The following is a 21742-nucleotide window of genomic DNA, read 5'->3' on the forward strand; positions in this document are numbered from 1 at the left end:
TTGTCCAAGTAACGAATGAGGCAAGTGGTTCTGTAATTTTTAAAAAGGCTAATTACATTTATACTCTTTAAATTTGGATTTAAATTTGAAATGATTTTCACAATGGAAGAAGTTTTAATTTCTCATATTGTATCCCGAGGTATTGGAATTATATCAATTTGTGCCTTCGATCATTGATTGTAAGATTTCATTAAATTGATGAGATGGTGATTTTGAGACTCTTATATGAGTTAATTGTAAGCCACATTTACACTAAATTGACCGGAACAAAACTCGACAATTTAATGGAGGATTAGACATTCAAAGAGCCAAAAAGTGTAAACTAATACAACAACAACTAAGCCTTATCCCATTAAGTAGGGTCGGCTTTATCAATCCTAAATGGTCACTGTACTCAGTTTTGCGCCAAGTCTTCCATTAGATCCAAGTATTCCATCTTTTCTTAAAGACTTTTTCCAAGTATTCCTAGGTCTTCCCCTACCCCTATTTCCCTGAGCCTCTGTTTCATAGTCGCATCTTCTAACCGAAACATATGCAGATCTTTTATTCACCTGTTTAAACCATCTTAATCGATTTTTTCTCATCTTATCTTCAATTGTGGCCATTCGAACTTTACCTTGGATATCCTCTTCTTAATCCTATCATTGCTCGTGTGCCCACTTATCTAACAAAACATTCTCATCTCTACTACACTCATTTTTGCACGTGTTGCTTTTTGACCACCCCACATTGTGTGTCATAAATCATTGTTGACCTTATCGTCGTCCTATAAAATTTTCCCTTGAGCTTTAGTTATGACGATCACACAAAATTATCTTATGTTGTCGATCGAAAACTCTGCATGTGTAATTTTATCTTACGATGCTAGTCCCAAGCTCGGATAAAGGTGGAGAGGGAGGACGTCAGGTAGTCGACAGCTGACACTCCACTTTTCACGTCGAATACCTATGAAAAGGTGTAAATTATACAATTTTAAAACCTCAAAATGTAATGTGAAAAAACTAGCTAGAACCTCAGGGCTTATTTGGAAAGCTACTTCAAATTTGGATGATATAAAATGTAGTTAGCCTTAAAAAAGAAAGTTGATTTAACAAACTTCAATTAATAAACAATCAATAGAACTTATGCTCATGTGTTTGATGCCTCACTTTTGCATATGGAAATCCCCTAAATTAAGGAAGACTTTCGATTTTAACCACATCATTAACGAAGAAAGACTTATTAATTATGGGCTAAATCACACTTAGATGGATAAGGTGTTGAGTTTCTATCCATGCATCTCGGATTCGAAACTTCCTCATTTCCTAAATTATTATAATAGCTAAGATAGGCCTAAAAATTATTTCGGAAGATAATCACCAAATTCCTTTTCATAGACAATTTCAATAAAAACTTTATCTCAGTTATTTTATTCTGGCTACATCTAACCTCGTTAGACTGCCTACGTACCCCACGAAGGGATCAAGCCATTCATAGTTCACAAATTCAACCTTTAACTCATTTTCGAAAATCATTCAAGTGACTAACAATCACTAACTAGTTTCAAACAAGTGAATCACACCAATTTCATATCAAATATGGATTTAAAATAACAAAATTAGCTTAAAAATACAAAGGCGGACCACTGCCACATGCCGCCGCCGCTGGCGGTTTCCTGCAAATGGAACCCAGTTTTTCGACGAACTTCAAAGTTTACCAAATTTTACAGGCAAGTAGATTTCAGTGAGAGGAACAACTTTTATACCTAGGCTGAAGTCCAATTCGGCCGGGAAACACTTGAAATTAGCCTCGATCCGTGTAGAACCCTAGAATTTGGTGGTTTCAATTCGACACCAAAACGAACTCTAACACCTCATCCAATGCATGGGCTTTGTTGATGAGGTTGAGGGAAGTGTATTGATGGTGATGGTTGCCTGAGTTAGCTTCAGATTTGGTGAATTTCCACCCAAACCCGTCACACCCACCGTGGGGTTCCTCGTGAAATCAAACCTTATTTCGTCTGTTTTGGGGTGAAAATGGGAGAGGGATCGATTGAGGTTTACATAAGGATTAATATAGCACCGGCCATGTCATCTACGGTGGCCGAAATCGGGAGTTACAGCCGGGTCGGGTCGGCGGGTTGAAAGGGACCCGGTTCGGCCGGTTCCTCCCTTTCTTTCTTTTTTTTCTTTTTTTCCTTCTTCTCTCCCCTTTTCCCCCGATTAGGCTGCAACCCTCCTTTCTCTCATTTTCTTTCTTTCCTCTCCCATCACAATATGACACGTGGCACCCATACAACTACTCAAGCAAATCAGGAGCCTTCCAGATTCAGGGCAAATAACCATTTTGCCCCTACCTTTGTTCGTTTCTAATTTATTTGTTTTAACTCCATTTCACGAATGGTTTTCGGCTATGTGCTCGTGGGATCGAGCTTTATCCAAATATGACAAGACAATTTGGATCGAGCTCTATTCAAAACCTCATTTCTCTCCTTTTCTTTCTTTCCTCTCCCATCACAATATTTATTGTTTTTAAAAATTAACTCCATTTCACTTTGTTAAAACTTAAAAGTGGGACTCTTTAGCTCAAACCTATTTTCACATGTACATAAATAGTGTTGCATATTGTAGGTATTTAGACTTTTTTGCATGTTTTATATAGTTTTAAAACCCACAATATCGTGCTCGCACCATTGCTAGTTAATTCTAAACTATAGCAAAGAAAGAATGAAGAATATCGACAGAAAAAAGAAGAAGAATATCAATTAGACTTGAAAACAAAAGGGAATTCCATGAAAAGTAATGATATATGTTAACCAATAATCCAGGTTAGAAAGTGCAGCACCAATGAATCGTGTAGGAGAGTTAATTTAGATCATAGTAGTGAAGACGGTAACCGTGAAAGAGAAGGGGGAAGGAAGGAGGAGTCCTTAAACCAGACGAGTCATAAAACCTAGAGGAGTAGTGAAACCCAGTTTAACGTTGCTAGGTTTTAGGTTTTTCTTCTAATTCTTGTTTTTTAATTGAATAAAAATTATGATTAATTTAAATGATGTGGATGTCTATATTAAATGCCACCTACGGAGGCGGTATTCAATTGTGGTACAAATATATGGTATTCAAATGTGGTACAAATACATGATGTGGATGTCCACATCAAATGCCACCTAAGAATAGCATTATCAATCACTAGCATGTTATCACAAGCATAAATTTAAGTATTTATTTATATATTTTTCATTAACAAATTATCTAAAAATAAATTGTAAATCAACCATAAACCACCCACTAACGTGGAGGTTTTTGGTTTTTGTTATTTTTTTTTTCTACATAGGTTGGTTCAGTTGGTAAGGGCTCTGCCTTGTGACTCGTCAATTGTTTTCTGTTGGTAGGTGATCTATAAAAACCAACAAGTGCCAAACCCACACCAAACAAAATAAGAACTGTCGTCATAACAACTCCATCCAGTACCAAGCACCCCATCTTCCTCAGTTCTACCTAAATGTGACCAACTACTCTAGTGTTTTGCCAACAAGGAAACCATTTGAAACCTTGGGATTTAAGAGAAGTGGCTATCATGTTAATAGCAAACTCAAGAGTTCGAGCCAAGCAAGCAAAAAAGGCAAAGTCACCTACCCCAACAAGCAGTATCTCTTGGGAGCTGTTATAATGCTCAATCCACCTCTTCATTTTTGCTTAGTTGCAGATTTCTAGTCAACAAGGTCGATGTTGGTTGAAAGAAGAAGGACTCGCAAGTGATTGATCTAAAAACCCATGAGAGCACACACCATTCGAGAGAAGTGTAGATTCTAAATGTGCTTAAACCACAAGACAAGTGAACACAACGCGTCTTCCAAGGTCTAGATAGATCGAGGATGATATTCTCAAAAAATATTTAGGTAATGAACTTATACATATCCTTGGAAAGAACTACTAGAGTACGATATGATGCCTATGAATTGTAGCAAAATAATAAGGGGTGACTATTCGTTTCTGCGTGAAGATAGTGATCGGTGATGCAATCCGCTGACCATCTGCACTACAACCTTCATCAATCTCTTACTAAAAGACGGCTCAAGCCTCACATCCACATGGAACTTTTCCTAGTAAGTTTGGTAAGCTTGTGAAAAGATTATTTCTAATGTTCCTGTCTGAATCAATATGAACTAGGCGCACATTTTCGCCGAATCGATCGATCGTGAATTCCTCACTGATTGAGCGAGAAACCATGTCGAGAAGGCTAAAAGAACACTCGAGAATTTAAGGGACAAAACAAGTCCATCAAAATTAAAGTACAAGACCAAGGATACTTCGCATTTCACGACACCTTGTGAGGATTTCCAATTTCCAACGATCGCAACCTTTTTGGAAATTGATGAGGATAGCGTCTTCTACTGAAGAGTCTCCCAAGAAAAGTATTTAATCTAAACGAAGTCGACGTTCGAAGAATTTGGTGTGAAGTTGACAGTCGATGGTTAGGGGACGTGACACCGTCTATGGAATAAGTGAGAAGGTTATCGATAGAACAATTACTGGGAATTGTTCTAAGGATCCACATGAATTTTCTCAGCGGGAACGAGTCTGAGATCATTGATTCAATCCCACCAATTACCATTTACTAAACTTCTCAACGTATAATGCTTACTCGCCTTTTACAACACGCACTTCAAAAGTTTCGAGTAATTTCCAAAATGATATAACTCTACCCGTCATTCTTAAGGAACGCATGTCGCAAAGTAACATCACCATTTCAGATCCCCTGTTGGTCTTAACCAACTCGTACCACTAAGATTTTTTCGTTTCCCAACATTCCGACGTAGATCTGACTCTGTTCGCAATTCCCATGGAATGCATGTTGTAGAGTATCGATCTGATGTTGAAAGTTGTTCAACAAACGTCACCGATGAGGCACAATCCCAACATGAATTTTCTTTTTTCTTCAATACGATGTGACTATTCATGCAGTATGAAGGTTGCATAACTGTGCCGAAAGACAACGAATCCGAAAATTGTGACCTCCAAATGATGTCATGACCGACACACTGCTAGAGTAAGAGAATATCCTAAGTATGCTCTGAACAAAACTAGGCTCTGATACCAATCTGACACGCCCCGATCCTAATGTTCGGGGGACATCAAGATGGCCACGTGCAGGCCGACACCCCGAAGGTGACGCAAGCCATTTATGAATGCAAATGCTAAGAACATGTGAAACATGCACCTAAATTGTAGCAAGATAATAAGATGTGACAATTCATAGTGTGATGAGGGTACTATCACCATAATAATATTCAACTGCTAATAATGAATATAATGATAATGCATGACATGTTCAGAGCATACAACTCATACAAATTACAAGTGGAAGTTAAGGTAAAGAAGTGTTATTACAATAGATGTCAAAGCAGAGAGAATATAGCACGATGTCATTGGTAGGGGAATGCCTCGTAAGTCAGATTGTAATTCTCGTTCCTATGTCCTAAAGGGGCGCAAAACAAATATGAGTGGACCAAGTTGATATACATAATAGTAAAATAGTTATTCAACATACTAACCCCCAAAGTTTTATGGAAATTCAACAGTACAATATGTAATAGGTTTTCTAAAAACCCTAACATGTCATAAAACTTTATGAAACATATAACGTATATAGTGTGCTAACTAGTGGTATCAATATCAGTATCATACGGTCAAAACCACCAACCTACGCCCGGCAGAAGCCACCAACCTACACCCGACTGAAGCCAATATAAATATCATCGCCCGCAAGCAGAATAGTGACCACTAGATACGCACAAAACATTGAATATAATCTTTCCAAACATAGGTACATGTATCTCAAAAACATCTTCATAGTATAAAGTCATCCATCATCTATAAACATGTTCTAAATAGTATATCGTCATCCATCAGGTATCTTACAAAGAACATGGGTTCGATAGAAAATATGGTATTCCAAAATATTCTAAGTAAGCATAATAATCTTATAAGGTAAATCCAATTTACTCATAAAACATGCTCATTAAATCATGTTTTTCATGTATGCATTTTACTATTAAAATATGCATTTTAGAAAGGGTCCACTCACAGATACTCTATAAGATCCTACATCGCCCAAGGGTGTGGATCCTCTAAGCCTTATATGTATATTCCCATCTCTATCTAGCATGAGGCCTTTTAGGAGCTCACTGACTTCAGGTTCCATAGGAAATCTAAAGTTAAGTGAGTTCACACGAGAGCATTCCCAAGATGGGTGACCTACTAGGAAGTTCTTGTGTGAGTTCCCAGAAACAAAGCCGTGACGGCGTGGTAGGGGCCCAAAACGAATAATATAATGCTACTATGGTGGAGTCGAGCTGGGATGTGGTGGGCGCCCGGGCCGGGATGTGACAATTTGGTATCAGAGCCAATCCCTGGCTGGAAGTGTGCCGATGAGGACGTCGGGCCCCTAAGGGGGATGGATTGTAAGATCCCATATCGCCCAAAGGTGTGGATCCTCTAAGCCTCATATGTATATTCCCATCTCTACCTAGCACGAGGCCTTTTGGGAGCTCACTGGCTTCGGATTCCATAGGAACTCCGAAGTTAAGCGAGTTCGCGCGAGAGCATTCCCAAGATTGGTGACCCACTAGAAGTTCTCGTGTGAGTTCCCAGAAACAAAACTGTGAGGGCATGGTCAGGGCCCAAAGCGTACAATATCATGGTACGGTCGAGTCAAGCTCAGGATGTGGTGGGGGCCGGGCTGGGATGTGATATACTCCGCCGCCGAAGATCTATGCAAACTAGCGAAGACGGAATCGCCATAATGTATGCACCTAAGCACATAAAGAGTACAATTAATAAAACTACACTCAAATGATTGAATTTGGAAAAATGAACGTAAAAAACAGGTCCAAGACGTCGAAATTAGCCTAGTAGGGGTCCCAAACGAAAACCCAAAAAGTCAACAAAAGTCAACGTTGACCGTTGACTAGTCAAAGTCAAAGTCAACGTTGACAGTTGACCGGGTCAAATTCAAAGGCCGGTCAACGGGCCTGGGTTTGGTTCGGGTTGGGCTTAGGGTTTGTGGGCCGGATCCATGGCTTAAAGGCCTAGGGTTCAAATAGGGTTAAAGGGTTAAGGGCTTTGGTCTATTAGGCTTGGAAGCCCGGCCGAAATGCCCATTGGATTTTTAGGAATTATATAAAATAAATGAAAAGGTTTGGGTTTGGGTCTGACGGGCCTAAGGCCAAAGTGTTAAACGGCCCAAGGGCCTCCAATTAAAAAGGTTTAGGGTTTGGGTCACAAATGGGTTGGGCTCGAGGGTTTAAAGGGCCAAAGGCCCAATGTTTGGTCACGGACCGAAGGGCCTGGGTTTGATATCTGGCCAAGGAAGAAGGCCGAAGCCTTCCATGCTCCAGTCAACGACGATCTACTTCCCTAAGGTCCGATCTAGGTGTTAAAACAAAGGTAGAAGTGAGAGGAATATAACGTTACCTGAGACTCGACGTGGAACAACCGAAGGTGGTTAGGTTTTGCTCGACAATCACTGGGCTCACCGGAGTTTGGGTTTTGGGTGCCCTCTAGGTGCTTCAAAGTTCCACAAAGACAAAAGGAGAGAAAGTAGATGCCGATGATGGTGGTGGTACTGTCGTCGGTGAGTGTGGGGGTCTCGGGTGTGCATGAGTGGTGTGGGTTCGATCGGGGAGAAAGTGAGAGGGAGATGAGAGTGAGTGAAAGGGGTAGAGAGCTGAGAGAGAGATATCGAAGGATAGAAAAAGAAAAGAAGAGATTGTAAAATTGATCGATAAGTGAAAAAAATGGAAATGGACTTAGTGGGTTTAACGTAATTATACGAGGACGTATTTTATACTTATATATATTAAAAATTTTCTTGTTAAATTTGGATAGAGCACAGCCCTACGAGCGCATAGGCTCCAACTGTTCGTGAAACAGAGTTATTAGCGTCTAAAGTCGGGGACAATTTTGTAAATTTAACCCCCTTTAGAAAGCTCCAGATTTTCTAGAGCACTAAGATTATGCCACGTGTGTGGCCGAGATGAGAAGAAAAGAAAAGAAAGGAAGGAAATGGATGGCTGTGATGGAAAGGAAATGGCATAAAAGGGAGGGACACGGACGAATCAGGAGGGAAAAAAAGGAGGGAAATGAGGGAGAAAGAGGGAAGAGAACCGGATCCATTTTGCGGCTGGATCAACCCGTATCCTTGACCCGGTCCTATCTTCCCTGTCCGATATTAGTTGGAGGTGATTTCGGTGTCTATGGAAAGCTCTTGACGAGCCCAACATCCCTGCGGTGTTAGATTCTTAAATTTCTTATCCAATTTTACGAATCGAAGCTATAAACCCACAGTTGTACATGCATATTTCCCCTTTTTTCGATGAATTCTGAAACGATCTCCTTCAATTACCACCACCTTTGGACTCCCCTTGAGGTTTGGAATAAAGCCCATGCATTAGTTGGGGCGTCGAAAGGGTTTTGGAGTCAAATCAAGAACACCTAAATTCAAGGATTTCCGACGGTTTAAGGGCTATTTGAAGTGTTTCCCGGTTGAATTGGACTTCAGCCCACGTATGAAAGTTGTTCCTCTCATTGAATTTTACTTGGCTGTAAAATTTGGTAATTTTGGAGTTAGTCGGAAAATTGGGTTTCCGTTCGCCGAAAACCGCACCTGCGGTGGCACGTGACCAGTGGAACGATGCTGCCATTTTTTGTAAATTTTGATATTTTAAATACGAATTTGTTATCCAATTGATGTGTTTGTTTGTTAATTTGTTAAACCCAATGTTTGTTATATCGGTTACTTAAGTAGTTTCGGAAGTGGATTGAAAATGAAATGTGAACTACGAAAGGTTTGATCCTGTATCAAGGGTATGTAGGTAGTCTAACAAGGGTTAGATGCAGCCTTAAATGTTTGAGTTTAATCATTTGTTGAGATTTTGTTTGAAGGAAAGAAACTTTGGTGAATTATTTGGAATTTAAATCTTATGTTTTTGGTAAGTAAATTATGGGCTATATTTTATGAAAGATTTTGTGAAAGATTAAGGAATTGAAATAAAGAATTGTGATAAATTGATAATTAATTAAGTAAGAGTTTAATTTGGGCCTACCACCGAAATCATTTTCCGAAATAAAATTTTCAAGTCGAGGCATTACTTTCAGTGCTTGCCACGTGGCAAGCTGTGAGAGGATGAGAGGTTTGAGGGAATCCAAAAAGTGGATCCGGATTGGGTGATGGACAGGGGACCAAAATGAAACTTTCAATAATTCTTTAGGAAAAAAGTAAAATTACGAAATACTTTTGGGGAGGGGTTTTACAAAGCTACCTTCTGTCCCTTGTCACTGGGCCTAGCAAACGGATTGTGTATGTTGTCCTTGTGTCATTTTCGTGTAACACTTGTTATCTTAACGGGTCGTGTTGTGTCACACCTGTTATGAGCCGTTAAGAAAGAAAAAAAAATTCTTAAATTTGCACATACCACACATTGCCACATAAATATTACTTCAAAACATTGAAACACATTTGTCATTTAAGTACTACATCTACACTCGAAAATAAGAGTCAAATAAACAAACATCCATACACTACTAGTCTATTACAAAATATTAAATGCACAAAGATATGCAAAATGAAAGAGTTTTTGTTTTCAAGGTCGAGAAGCCTTTCTCAAAAGTTTAAACATTGACAATGGAACTCAAAGCTTGCATGTTATTCCTTTTACAAAATCCTCAATTTTCATCGATCATCATGACATAAGATTTTGTGGTATCCACTAGTGTAAATATTTTAAATTGAAGATTGAATTCATTCATTGTATTCATATAAGGTCAAGGAGTGTAGCTGTAAAAAATCATCAAAAGCGGAGTTAAAATAACTGTTAAATAGTGATTTTTCGTTGATAACCGTCAAAACGTTTTGTCCCGTTACTTGATCTCTAAATGTTTGTTTTTTGCAATTTTTGGCGTATGCGATCTTGAAGCATATATAAACAAGTTTGACGGTTGGATCATTGAAATTAGTTTCGTAGAATGCATATCCCATCAAAACGATAAATTCACTAACACTTAGAATTTATTTATACTTTCATTAAGTATAACATAAGATTTTGTGGTATCCACTAGTGTAAATATTTTAAATTGAAGATCAAATTCATTCATTGTATTCATATAGGGCAATGAGTGTAGCTGTAAAAAATCATCAAAATCGGAGTGAAAATAACCGTTAAATCGTGATTTTTCGTTGATAACCGTTGACAAGTTTTGTCCCGTTACTTGATCTCTGAATGTTTGTTTTTTACAATTTTTGGCATATGCAATCTCAAAGTATATACAAAGATGTTTAACGGTTGGATCGTTGAAACTAGTTTCGTAGAATACGTATCCCATCAAAACAATATATTCACTAACACTTAAGAGTTTATTCATACTTTCATTAAGTATAACATAAGATTTTGTGATATCCACTAGTTCAAACATTGACAATGGAACTCAAAGCTTGCATGTTTTTCCTTTTACAAAATCCTCAATTTTCACCGATCATCATGACATAAGATTTTGTGGTATCCACTAGTGAAAATATTTTAAATTGAAGATCGAATTATTCATTGTATTCATATAAGGTCAAGGAGTGTAGTTGTAAAAAATCATCAAAATCAGAGTTAAAATAACCGTTAAATCGTGATTTTTCGTTGATAATCGTCAAAGTTTTGTCCCGTTACTTGATCTCTGAATGTTTGATTTTTGCGATTTTTGGCGTATCCAATCTTGAAGCATATACAAACAAGTTTGACGGTTAGACGTTGAAACGAGTTTCGTAGAATGCGTATCCCATCAAAACAATAGATTCACTAACACTTAAGAGTTTATTCATACTTTCATTAAGTATAACATAAGATTTTGTGATATCCACTAGTTTAAACATTGACAATGGAACTCAAAGCTTGCATGTTATTCCTTTTACAAAATCCTCAATTTTCATCGATCATCATGATATAAGATTTTGTGGTATCCACTAGTGTAAATTTTAAATTGAAAATCAAATTCATTCATTGTATTCATATAGGGTCAAGGAGTGTAGCTGTAAAAAATCATCAAAATCAGAGTTAAAATAACCGTTAAATCATGATTTTTCGTTGATAACCGTCAAAAAGTTTTGCCCCGTTACTTAATCTCTAAATGTTTGTTTTTTGCGATTTTTAGAATATGCGATCTTGAAGCATATACAAACAAGTTTGACGGTTGGATCGTTGAAACTAGTTTCGTAGAATGCGTATCACATCAAAACAATAGATTCACTAATACTTACGAGTTTATTTATACTTTCATTCCACTAGTGTAAATATTTTAAATTGAAGATTGAGTTCATTCAATGTATTCATAAAGGGTCAAGGAGTATAGCTGTAAAAAATCATCAAAATCGGAGTTAAAGTAACTGTTAAATCGTGATTTTTCATTGATAACCGTCGAAAAGTTTTTGTTCCGTTACTTGATCTCTGAATGTTTGTTTTTTTACAATTTTTGGCATATGCAATCTCGAAGTATATACAAAGATGTTTGACAGTTGGATCATTGAAACTAGTTTTGTAGAATGCGTATCTCATCAAAACAATAGATTCATTAACACTAAAAAATTTATTCATACTTTCATTAAGTATAACATACCACTAGTGTAAATATTTTAAATTGAAGATCGAGTTCATTCATTGTATTCATATAGGATCAAGGAGTGTAGCTGTAATTCATTGTATTCATATATGGTCAAGGAGTGTAGCTGTAAAAATTCATCAAAATCAGAGTTAAAATAACTGTTAAATCATGATTTTTCGTTGATAACCGTCGAAAAGTTTTGTCCCGTTACTTGATCCCAACTTGGTAATTACCACCTACACAATCCGTCAGATGTGATGTTTTATCACAAAAGATATAGGTGTTAATTAGTAAGAGTTAGAATATTTAAACTACTACTTATCTTTTACTGCGACCGATGTGGGATTCAACACTCAACACTGTCTGCATTGACGTGTAGCCATGTGCTTCGAGATTAAAGAGCATGCATGGTAGCTCTGGTAAAGATTAAAGGCTCTTGCAGTTGTTTAAGCACAGGCGATACAGGTGAGTAGCTTGTTTGACGCTTGCAGGGATGCTCTCAATCATTGTTCCACATAGATCTAAGTCTTGTAATGAGATTAAGCAAACAAGGCGATCTGGGATTTCAAAAATACCGGAGTTACTGATGTTTAGTTCTTGCAAAGAGTGGAACCCCACTGAGAAGGGAGGCAGTTGTTTAAGTTTCAAACAGCCATCAAACCTGAGAGTTTCAAGAGAATTTAAATTGTAGATGCTGTTAGGGACAGACTCAAGGTTATTGCACCCATATAGTGCTAATTCTTGAGCCCCAGTTAGATTTTTAATCCCACATCGACATGCATGTGAGGGGATAATATCGGTGTTGTTGGAACAGCCATTAATTGAGTCCCATGTGAGGGGACGTGTTGGATCCCACATCGGTCGTAGTAAAAGATAAGTAATGGTTTAAATATCCTAAGTTTACTTTAACTAATACCGAAGCCTTTTGTGATAAAAACTCACACATGACGGATTGTACATGTGGTAATTACTAAGTTGGGGACAATATCGGTGTTGTTGGAAGTGGGCCGTATGATCCGTCTCTCTGATAATTTTACATCAAGTTCAAGGGCTGCAGTACTCAAAGACTGATAACTAGGCAAACTTTCCAAAGCATTACGAGGTACATATATTTTCCAATTGCCTAGCATTGGGTTACACTGCAAGAAGCACCATCATGGCCGACGCACTGCTTAAAATTATGCAAATGGCAATTGCGTCACCAAAATTTGGAGGAGAAATGACAGAAGCAGCAGAAGCAGAACTTGAAAATGAAGACGGATAATTGTTACCTGCATCCATGGTACAGGAAAGTCTGGAAGAAGGATCTTCATTTCTCAATGTATGTCCGGGAAATGAAATTCCAACTGGTTCAGCTATCAAAATGAGGGATCTTGGATGGATATCAAGCTTCCTCCAAACTGGTTTGATGCAGATTTCTTGGGCTTTGCTCTATCTTTTGTTCTTGCATTTGACAACTACACAGTTAAAGAGGCTTTGGAGTTTGGATGGACACACAATTTCAAAACCAGCAACGGTGAAAGCCTTGAATTCCATGATAATTTGCATGGTCCATTTTTTAGTAGTCGAACCAACTATGGAGAAGGTAATTTCAATTCAGATCATGTGTTTGTGTGGTATAATCGATTCAACCTTTTACAGGGATCAAAATGCTCATCCACTGCTTTTTGTCATACTGTCACTGAGGCATCTGTTAAGTTCTACCAAATAGATCCTTCCAACAAACCTGTTAGCTCCTCCGAAATGAAGGTGACAAAGTGTGGGGTATGCCTGTTATATGCCAAAGATGCTGAGAAACTTGATGTGAAGTTTAGGGAACTGATTAAGTTGGTAGAAGATAAACAATGTCAAGGATGTTGTGGCGAGTCTGAAGCAAGTGGAAGCGAAACTTTGACCACGTACAGGAACAAGAAGATGAAAAAAGATCAAATATGTATGTAGTATTTGACTCTTTATAGACAACAAGATATGCAGTGGATACTCTTGCTTGCTGGTTTTGTATATGAACTCTCCCCTTGTTGGAAGCTGTTTAATGATTTCAACGTCTTTCGAGTGAAAACATAAAAACATGCAGAAACTGAATCAGCAGATAAGGCATATAGTAATCGTATAATATGGTCTCTTTAAGGTTTAACATCGGATCAACCGCCTCATAAAGTGATCGAATATTATGATCGCTCTTACACTGCTCATGTGCATATAGTACATAGTTGTTCGTCATAAAACTCAATGTACTTGCAACTTTGAATTGTGTCGTCTAAGTGTGGTTGTGAGCGCACTGAACACTTTGGCAATGCTTTTGCTCTGTCTTTTCAAGTTTTATGCACTTCTGATCAAGTTAGGCTTAGGCCAAAATAGATAAAAAGCAGAGAGTTTTCTCCTGAAAATGGTGGAGAGGGCATATATAGCAGAACAAGAACCTTAAACCAATGCAATTATAAAAGTACCTCACGAATTTAAAATTGTAACATGACGATTTTACATTTGTATGTCGAAGAAAAGCAGGTCCAAAAGTTAACTAAAGCATAACTCATATATGTAATAATAATGTTCATTACAGTACACAAAAACAGATAATTACAGAAGGGTACTGGCCATATATTGGTACACTCTCACCTTTTTTTCAGGTCATCTCGATCATCTCTCGAGCAACAATAAGTTCGCCTTTACAGTACCATCGCCATTGTCTGTAGGCATCATCATCCCATCTTCGATTGTGAAGTTAAATTTCTCTCCAATGGCCCTTAGAAGCTGGTATACGTCCAACATAGTAGGCCTCTCCTTTGGTCTTCAGGGGCTTTAGAAATGTGGATAGCTCTCTTACCGGTCACCAACTCAAGAATTAACAGTTCCGAAGCTGTGAACATCTCCCTTTGTTGGGCCTTCTGTTTTTTCTCGAGCTCTGATCATTGTTGAATTTATTAATATACTTCGATTGTGAAAATTTTCTCTTATAATTTACAAATTTTAGGGACAAATGAGACCTGGGTAGGGAGGCGAAACTAGTTATCAGGTCAGAGAGACGCCTGGCCCAATTGATCATGTGCGTATCTTCAAGGGGCACAGTTTTGCTATCATACTGGAAAGAAATATTTTAGCGTGACAGCCACACTTAACGCAGTATTATTAATCCTCATGTTATAATATGAAAAGAAAATAAGTTAACAACATTTCATGAAATTAGAATACAGTGTTGCTGGCTACCTCAGCTTAAATCCTTGATAAAAGACCCACAAACTGCGCACACTGGGAGCTCTTGGAAGGAAAAAACAGAAAGACAAAGGAAAAGCAAATCCAAAACCAGCTGCTGCTGTTATCACAACACTGTGCGACTTCAAAACCTTAACTAGACCAATGGACGTCTTCACTTGAGAAGACCGGCAAGGCGTCAGCATGCCCCCGCAGAGTCCAGTATTGTTCGTTGTGATAAAAACAGTAGCATTATCAAAGTCTGGGACTTGACCAGACAGAAGATTGTTGGCCACGGTAAATCTTGTAAGCCTAGAGAGCTGGCTAAGCTGTGGAGGAATTTTACCCGTAAACTTATTGTTATCAAGCATGAGCACATTCATATAGGTACAATTGGAAAGATTTGCTGGGATTGACCCGGAGAAGCTGTTGGATGAGAGATCAAGATAAGTAAGGAACGGAAGGAATCTACCAATATCAGTAGGAAGAGGTCCGTTAAGCATGTTGCTTGAAAGATCTAGGCCTGTTAAGCTTGTGCAGTTTGCTACACCCTGAGGAAACTGGCCCTTGAGTTCCAAATCCGAAAGCTTGATATTTAAAACTTTGCTCTCGTGAGGGTGCCAGCACTCGATTCCCAGAAAGTTACAGATGAAACCTTCGGTCATGTTGTTGAAATCCCATGAAGAGTTTAAGTAGCCTAAAGGGTCGTTAAGCGAGTCTTTAATACTTTTTAAGCAATTGATATCGCTCTCGACAGCAAAGCAGATGCTACAACTAAGCAATAACCAGGACACAACACCAACAAAAATTCCAAGATGTTGTACATGACTGAAGGGCGTATGAATTAAGAAAGCCATGCATGCATCAAAATATAGCCTAAAGATTTTGTTATGTGATCAACGAAGCTGATGATCAGAGCGAAACAAAAGATAGTACTGAAGCTTCAGAAAGTATCTATCTTTTTATAACACTTACTAGATAAAAGAACCCAGGGAAGGGGTTGTTGAAATTTCAATCGAAGAGAAATTCACTTGGAAAAAAGAAAAAGTTCAACACGCTTTAGTCCTAGTCTTTGTACTGAGAGATATACAAAAGACTCTAATGGCCAACACGTAAATTAAATGCAAGAGTTCTTTATACGTTCGTTTGGTGTCATTGTTTTCTTCTGGTAAAAAAATCCGACTGGTTTCCTGGCAAGTGAGGAAAGGAGAAGAAATCTAACACAAACCATGGAGCTAGTGGTTTCGAAAATATGGGTGTGTTTGTATGGAATAAGTTTGATAGGGTGATGGAGGCAGGAGAAGATCATCAGGTCATTTTAAGGGCCATTCATCTTGTCACGCTGAGAGGAGATTCTTACATGTCACTAGAAGTATATCCCCATCACCTACCTAAGTTATCATGCACGTCATGTAATGAGTGAGAAAATTTAATCGGGAATATGTGCTCGGTTACAACCAAGTTTTTCTCCAAGATTAAGGACGACTTGGACTGCATAGCTATAGACTCTTCAAAGTGCTTGACTGCCCTCGATCTAGTCTTTCCTTTATTTTATAGCAAAATCAAAGGAAATTCAAGAAATAGAAACAAACGAGTGAGCATTTGAGGAAAAAGGGTATACATAAATCAATTTTATTTGATTTAACAAAACTAGTCACTGGCAAGCGCTCAAAAATCTGATAACTTGTAATCTCATGTATTCAAGTACGACTGGACAAAGACTTTCTAGTTGGTGTACTTATCAGTATGTTGTGTCAAAAGAATTAATAGTCTCATTAGCATTACTCTTATCATACAATAGTCATCATACGACTCAATGCCCTCGACCCGATTTGAGTTGTGTCAAGTGTGGTTGTGTGCACAGTGAACAATTTGGCTATGCTTTTGCGCGTTCTCTCTCTCTCTCTCTCTCTCTCTCTCTCTCTCTCTCTCTCCAACTTTCATTTAATTGGGTCAAAACAGCCCAAAAGCAAAGTTTTTTCTCTGAAAATGGTGCTTAGAGGACTTGGCAGAAGAAGAGCTTGAGCAAAGATTGGCGACGGTTAACAGATTTTAACCGTTTCTGTTTATGCACATTTCCGAACTTAATTAGTTAATGATGTGTACATGCACAAACTCTCATGTAATTAGCAGCCATGCACTTCCGTGAATCGTCGATGCCTTATTCGATCACGCCAAGTACATCACTTGATAAGGAATGAATGGAGTACATGACCATATAAGGAATGCACGGAGCTGTGATAGGTCATACTGAAAGGAAAAAGGAAAAGGAAAAGGAAAGAACAAAACCCACGAGATCGAGCTCGCAGATCTTAGCGGGTAGTTTTGAGTCTGACTCGACGTCATGTACTCAACAACATACACTTACAAAACCATCCAATTGGCCTAAAATTCGGTAGATAATTTTTTTTATCAAAGCGGGTAGGGGAGTTTAACTTGGGACCTCTTCCAACACTGAAAAGAAAGTACCACGAGACCAATAGCTAGTCGGTAAAATTTCGCATCTGTATATCAGAGCTCAAGATCATATTACCTAACTGAAACCGCATTACCACAAAACTCTAGCATTAACTAGTTAAGTAGACCAAATTTAAAGAAGAAAAGGGGACAAATTCAAACGCTAGAAACAGAAAATGAACCCAATACCATGACCGATTATGTGACCTCTCTAACATTAGTCGCGGGTATATAGTAGTAATTTGTCATACTACACAAAGCACTCAACAGCTCTGGCAATACACGACGCAGTAAACACTTCAGCAATGCGTCTGAGTTCTCATTTCAACTTCTATTTACTTTCGTTCCAAGTTTCCCATCAACTTAGGTTTTGGTAAAAAACAGTCGAGAAACAAAATTATCTGAAAATGGTGCTGAAAAGCAGATAATTAGATGTGGCAGGGACGAAAAAGAGATTAAAACACAAAAGAGAATGAAGAACAGAATCTTGGTGTCGTCTTCCTTCTATAGGAAAGAATACATTCAATACAAATGCAACTACACACCTCACAAATTTACTGAAAGGTTGTTCTAATGAAGAATATTAAACAAGTTGCGTTATAAGGGACTCGCATTACACATTAAAAGCTTCTAACATGACGATTATACATTTGTATGTCGAAGAAAGCAGGTCCAAACGTTAACTAAAGCATAACCATATATGTAAATAATGCTTATTGCAGTACACAAAAACAGATAATTACATAAGGGTACTGGCCATATACTAATATACTCTTACCTTTTTCAGGTCATCTCAATCATCTCTCGAGCAACAATAAGTTCGCCATTACCATCACCATCACCATTGTCTGTTGGCATCAGCATGTCGTCTTCGATTGTGAAGTTATATTTCTCCCCTATGGCCCTTAGAAGCTGGTACACTTCAAACATAGTAGGCCTCTCCTTAGCAATAGGCCCCACACAGTTGCACGCAACTTTAAGAAACTGGAAAAGCTCCTCATTCACACCCTTCCCAACCAAAGATTTGTCGAGCGCATCCTGGAGTTGAGATTTGCCTGACAGCTGTGTAATCCATTCCACCAAATTTCCCTTGAAGTCTTCAGGGGCTTTAGAAATGTGGGTAGCTCTCTCACCGGTCACCAACTCAAGAAGTACAGTTCCGAAACTGTAAACATCTCCCTTTGGAGTGGCCACTAGAGTTCGTGTATACTCAGGAGCAACATATCCGAGATCCCCAAACTCCCCATTCACAAACGTACTCAAATGTGTATCAATTGGATTCATGAGCCTAGCTAGTCCAAATTCAGATATTCTGGGCTCAAAATCTGCATCCAGTAAGATGCATTTGGAGCTTATGTTCCGGTGGATAATTCGAGGATTGCAGTTATGGTGGAGCCATGCTAATCCTCTGGCTGCCCCTATCCCAATTTTTAGCCTAGTTGGCCAGTCCATAATCTTTGCACCTTCAGCATCTGCAGGATGTAGCTGATCGTGGAGGGTACCATTAGGCATGTACCTATAGACCAAAAGTCTTTCCCTCTTTGCTGTGCAAAACCCTAAAAGAGGAACCAAATTACGGTGCCCTATATTTCCCAAAGTAGCCATCTCAGACAGAAATTCTTTCTCAGAATGTTGAGATTCCTGCAACCTCTTGACCATAAGTGGAGTGCCATCATCGAGCACTGCTTTGTACATCGTTCCAGTTCTTCCTGTCCCAATGATATTATCTTTGCAGAAACTGTTGCTGGCCCTCATGAGATCACTCAGCTTCATTTTAGAAATCGACTTCTCAAACATGGAAACCTGGAGGAAACTAGCTTCATTAGAATGCAATACGATACAAAATTTCAAACTACCAAAAAAAGGAAACATAAATTTGAGTATTTAAAATCAATAAAACGTAGAGAGAAAGAAAGAGAAACAGAACCAATAAAATTATCATTATATGTACATATTAATTTGTTTCTAAAAAAATTATGCTCTGTAATAGCTTACCTTGATGGCTTTCGTTTTCTTCAAACTCTTAGCCCACTTGTTCCCTTCAGGGTCCTCTTCCTTCTTCCTTGCAGACACTCTACGCACAAAGAACAACAAGGAAATAACCACAATTAATGCTGCAAACGTTGCACCACCAACACCAGCTGCCACAATAATTACACTGGTAGACTTCTTTTTAACTCCCCGGCACAGATCAAGAGGCTTCCCACAAAGTCCAGCATTGTTTGCGTAACTTTCTAGTGTAACTGCACTATTGTTACCAAAGTTTGGGACTTGGCCAGACAGCTGATTGTTTGCCACGCTAAATGATTTAATCCTACCGAGCTGACCAAGCTGTAGAGGGATGCTACCGTTCAACTGGTTGCTGTCAAGCTTAAGCACATTCAAATAGCTACAATTGGAAAGATTCGTTGGGATATGCCCTGAGAAGCTGTTAGATGAAAGATCAAGAGTTGTAATGAACGAAATAATTCTACCAATATCTTCAGGAAGAGGTCCACTGAGCTTGTTGCTCGAAAGATCTAATCCTGTTAAGCTTGTGCAATTTGCTACACTCCGAGGAAACGGGCCCTTGAGTCCCAAATCCGAAAGCTTGATATTTAAAACTTTGCTTTCATGAGGGTGCCAACACTCGATTCCCAGAAAGTTACAGATGAAACCTTCGGTCTTATTGTTGAAATCCCATGATGAGTTTAAGTAGCCTAAAGGATCCTGAAGCGATGCTTTTAGACTTTTCAAGCAGTTTATATCACTCTCAACAGCAAAGCTGAAACTACAACTAAGCAATAACCAGACCACACCGCCAAAGAAAATACCAGGATCTCGTCCATTCAACATCATATACATCGAAAAAGCCATCAAAAATCGCCTAAATTCGCTATTTATTGTTACCAGAGCTCAATATACTGAATCCACACCACAGCATTAGTAACACCAAGCCCTGAAACAAATTCAAAAGCAACAAGAAATGAACCCAAATCAGACCAACAAACACTCAAGTTTTACAAAATTTCGCATAACTAACACCAAATTTGGAAATAAATTATGAAAACAGCACAGGAAACAAAACCCAATTCATCATCTCTCTACCAAAAGGTGCAAATACAGTTGTAAAAAGAAACAATTTAATTGATGAAACATGCAAATTCAAATTTCACAAAATATAAACTAGAACAAACACACAGAAAGTTCAAAGGTCTTACTTGATCCAATTGAGTTGACCCAAGTCTCCAGAAACACAACCGCATACAAATATATATACATACAAAAATCCAGCTAAAAGTTTAAAGGTTTGGGAAAATTTCAATAAACCCACCTGAGATAATTCACTTGCAGAAAACACAGATGAATAGAAGAGCCCGGAGAGGGGTTCTTGAATCCACAAACCTTCCTTCTTTTTCCACAAAGACGAAGACTTCCAGAGTCAACAAAAAAGCAAGTGCACCATACGATTTATATAAATAAATACCCAATAATTTTTTGGGGAAATTGGAAAAGGGTGTGTGAATGGGGGGTGGATTTAGCAGGAAAAAGGAAAACAAGGTTTGGATGGGACGGGATTTGAGAAGAAAAGAGAGGAAATGAGAGAGGGTCGACGGGTCAAAGAAGGCACGGCCATCTTTGTCAAACTTAGCGACGACTTGGGGACTGCTGCAGTGCTTTTGGCTCAGTGGATTCTTGACCTTGAGGGAGTGTTTCACTGCTATTTACTGTTTAAAAGTGTGTCGCTATTGGTTTATAGACCGTTAACAGTATGAAAAGCTTCGGCCTTTTCTGTGAGTTTGTGTTCAACCACTCCTTTTTCTCCATGGGTAAAACTATGGAACAACGCGTCTTCATCGATTTACGCTTAACGTTATTGAGTTAGAAGTTAAAAACCAAATTTAATTGAGCTTTTTCGTATTTAGAGAATGAGTTTCTGAGGAAGCTCAAACGCAATTGCGATTCGCTAGACCTTAACATTCAAAGGGTCACTATCATAAGGATGTGAACTTTGTAACTTAAAAGACAAATGTCATTCAACCAAAAATATCGCAGTGGAGCATTTCATGAAACTAATATGAGTATTAATGAACAGACATATGTATTATAAGATGGGGTGTGATATCCATACACTTCTTTTTACTTCTCTCACACCCCTTATTAATTTCTGTTCTTTGATCTTCTTCAATTCATCCGATCCAACGGCCGAAAATTAAAAAGATGTGAGAGAAGTAAAAAAATGTGTATGGATATCACATCCCTATAAAATAAGTAACAACACATGTCGAAGTGACGATGACAGCAAAAAAAGGTTATTCATTAGATTTATTACAAATAGGTTCATCTGATTCAAAAGTAATTTCCTTTTTACTGCACTAAGATTCACAAAGTAAAGTTTGCTAGTTTTTTGTTTTTTAAGGAGTAATGTTTGAAACCTTGAACTTGAATGAGTTGCTACTTGTTAGAAGTGAATGCAATTTATGGTTGAGTGAGGG

General features: G+C 38.3%; 2 protein-coding genes across 2 annotated transcripts; both read right to left on the bottom strand.

Moving 5' to 3' along the window:
* Nucleotides 1–14713: 14713 nt before the first annotated feature.
* Nucleotides 14714–15789, bottom strand: LOC103419985 (probably inactive leucine-rich repeat receptor-like protein kinase At5g48380). Its single transcript, XM_070821077.1, has one exon. The coding sequence runs from the start codon at nucleotides 15665–15667 to the stop codon at nucleotides 14822–14824; it is 846 nt and encodes a 281-aa protein (XP_070677178.1). The 5' UTR covers nucleotides 15668–15789; the 3' UTR covers nucleotides 14714–14821.
* A 1951-nt stretch (nucleotides 15790–17740) lies between these two features.
* Nucleotides 17741–21195, bottom strand: LOC103419975 (probably inactive leucine-rich repeat receptor-like protein kinase At5g48380). The gene is made up of 3 exons (XM_008358053.4): nucleotides 20581–21195; nucleotides 19263–20205; nucleotides 17741–19070 (listed from the first exon to the last, which is right to left on the bottom strand). The coding sequence occupies exons 2-3, from the start codon at nucleotides 20121–20123 to the stop codon at nucleotides 18051–18053; spliced, it is 1881 nt and encodes a 626-aa protein (XP_008356275.3). The 5' UTR covers nucleotides 20124–20205; nucleotides 20581–21195; the 3' UTR covers nucleotides 17741–18050.
* Nucleotides 21196–21742: the final 547 nt, after the last annotated feature.

The sequence above is a fragment of the Malus domestica genome, chromosome 05 (genome assembly GCF_042453785.1).
Source record: "Malus domestica chromosome 05, GDT2T_hap1".
In the NCBI taxonomy this organism is placed as follows: domain Eukaryota; kingdom Viridiplantae; phylum Streptophyta; class Magnoliopsida; order Rosales; family Rosaceae; genus Malus; species Malus domestica.

Bases quoted from the DNA above. Each gene is read 5' to 3' on its own strand.
- LOC103419985 (XM_070821077.1), bottom strand. From the start codon at position 15,667: ATGGCTTTCTTAATTCATACGCCCTTCAGTCATGTACAACATCTTGGA.
- LOC103419975 (XM_008358053.4), bottom strand. From the start codon at position 20,123: ATGGCTTTTTCGATGTATATGATGTTGAATGGACGAGATCCTGGTATT. The intron at 19,071-19,262 runs GTAAGCTATTAC...AGTTTCCTCCAG, and splicing joins AGAAAACGAAAGCCATCAAG to GTTTCCATGTTTGAGAAGTC.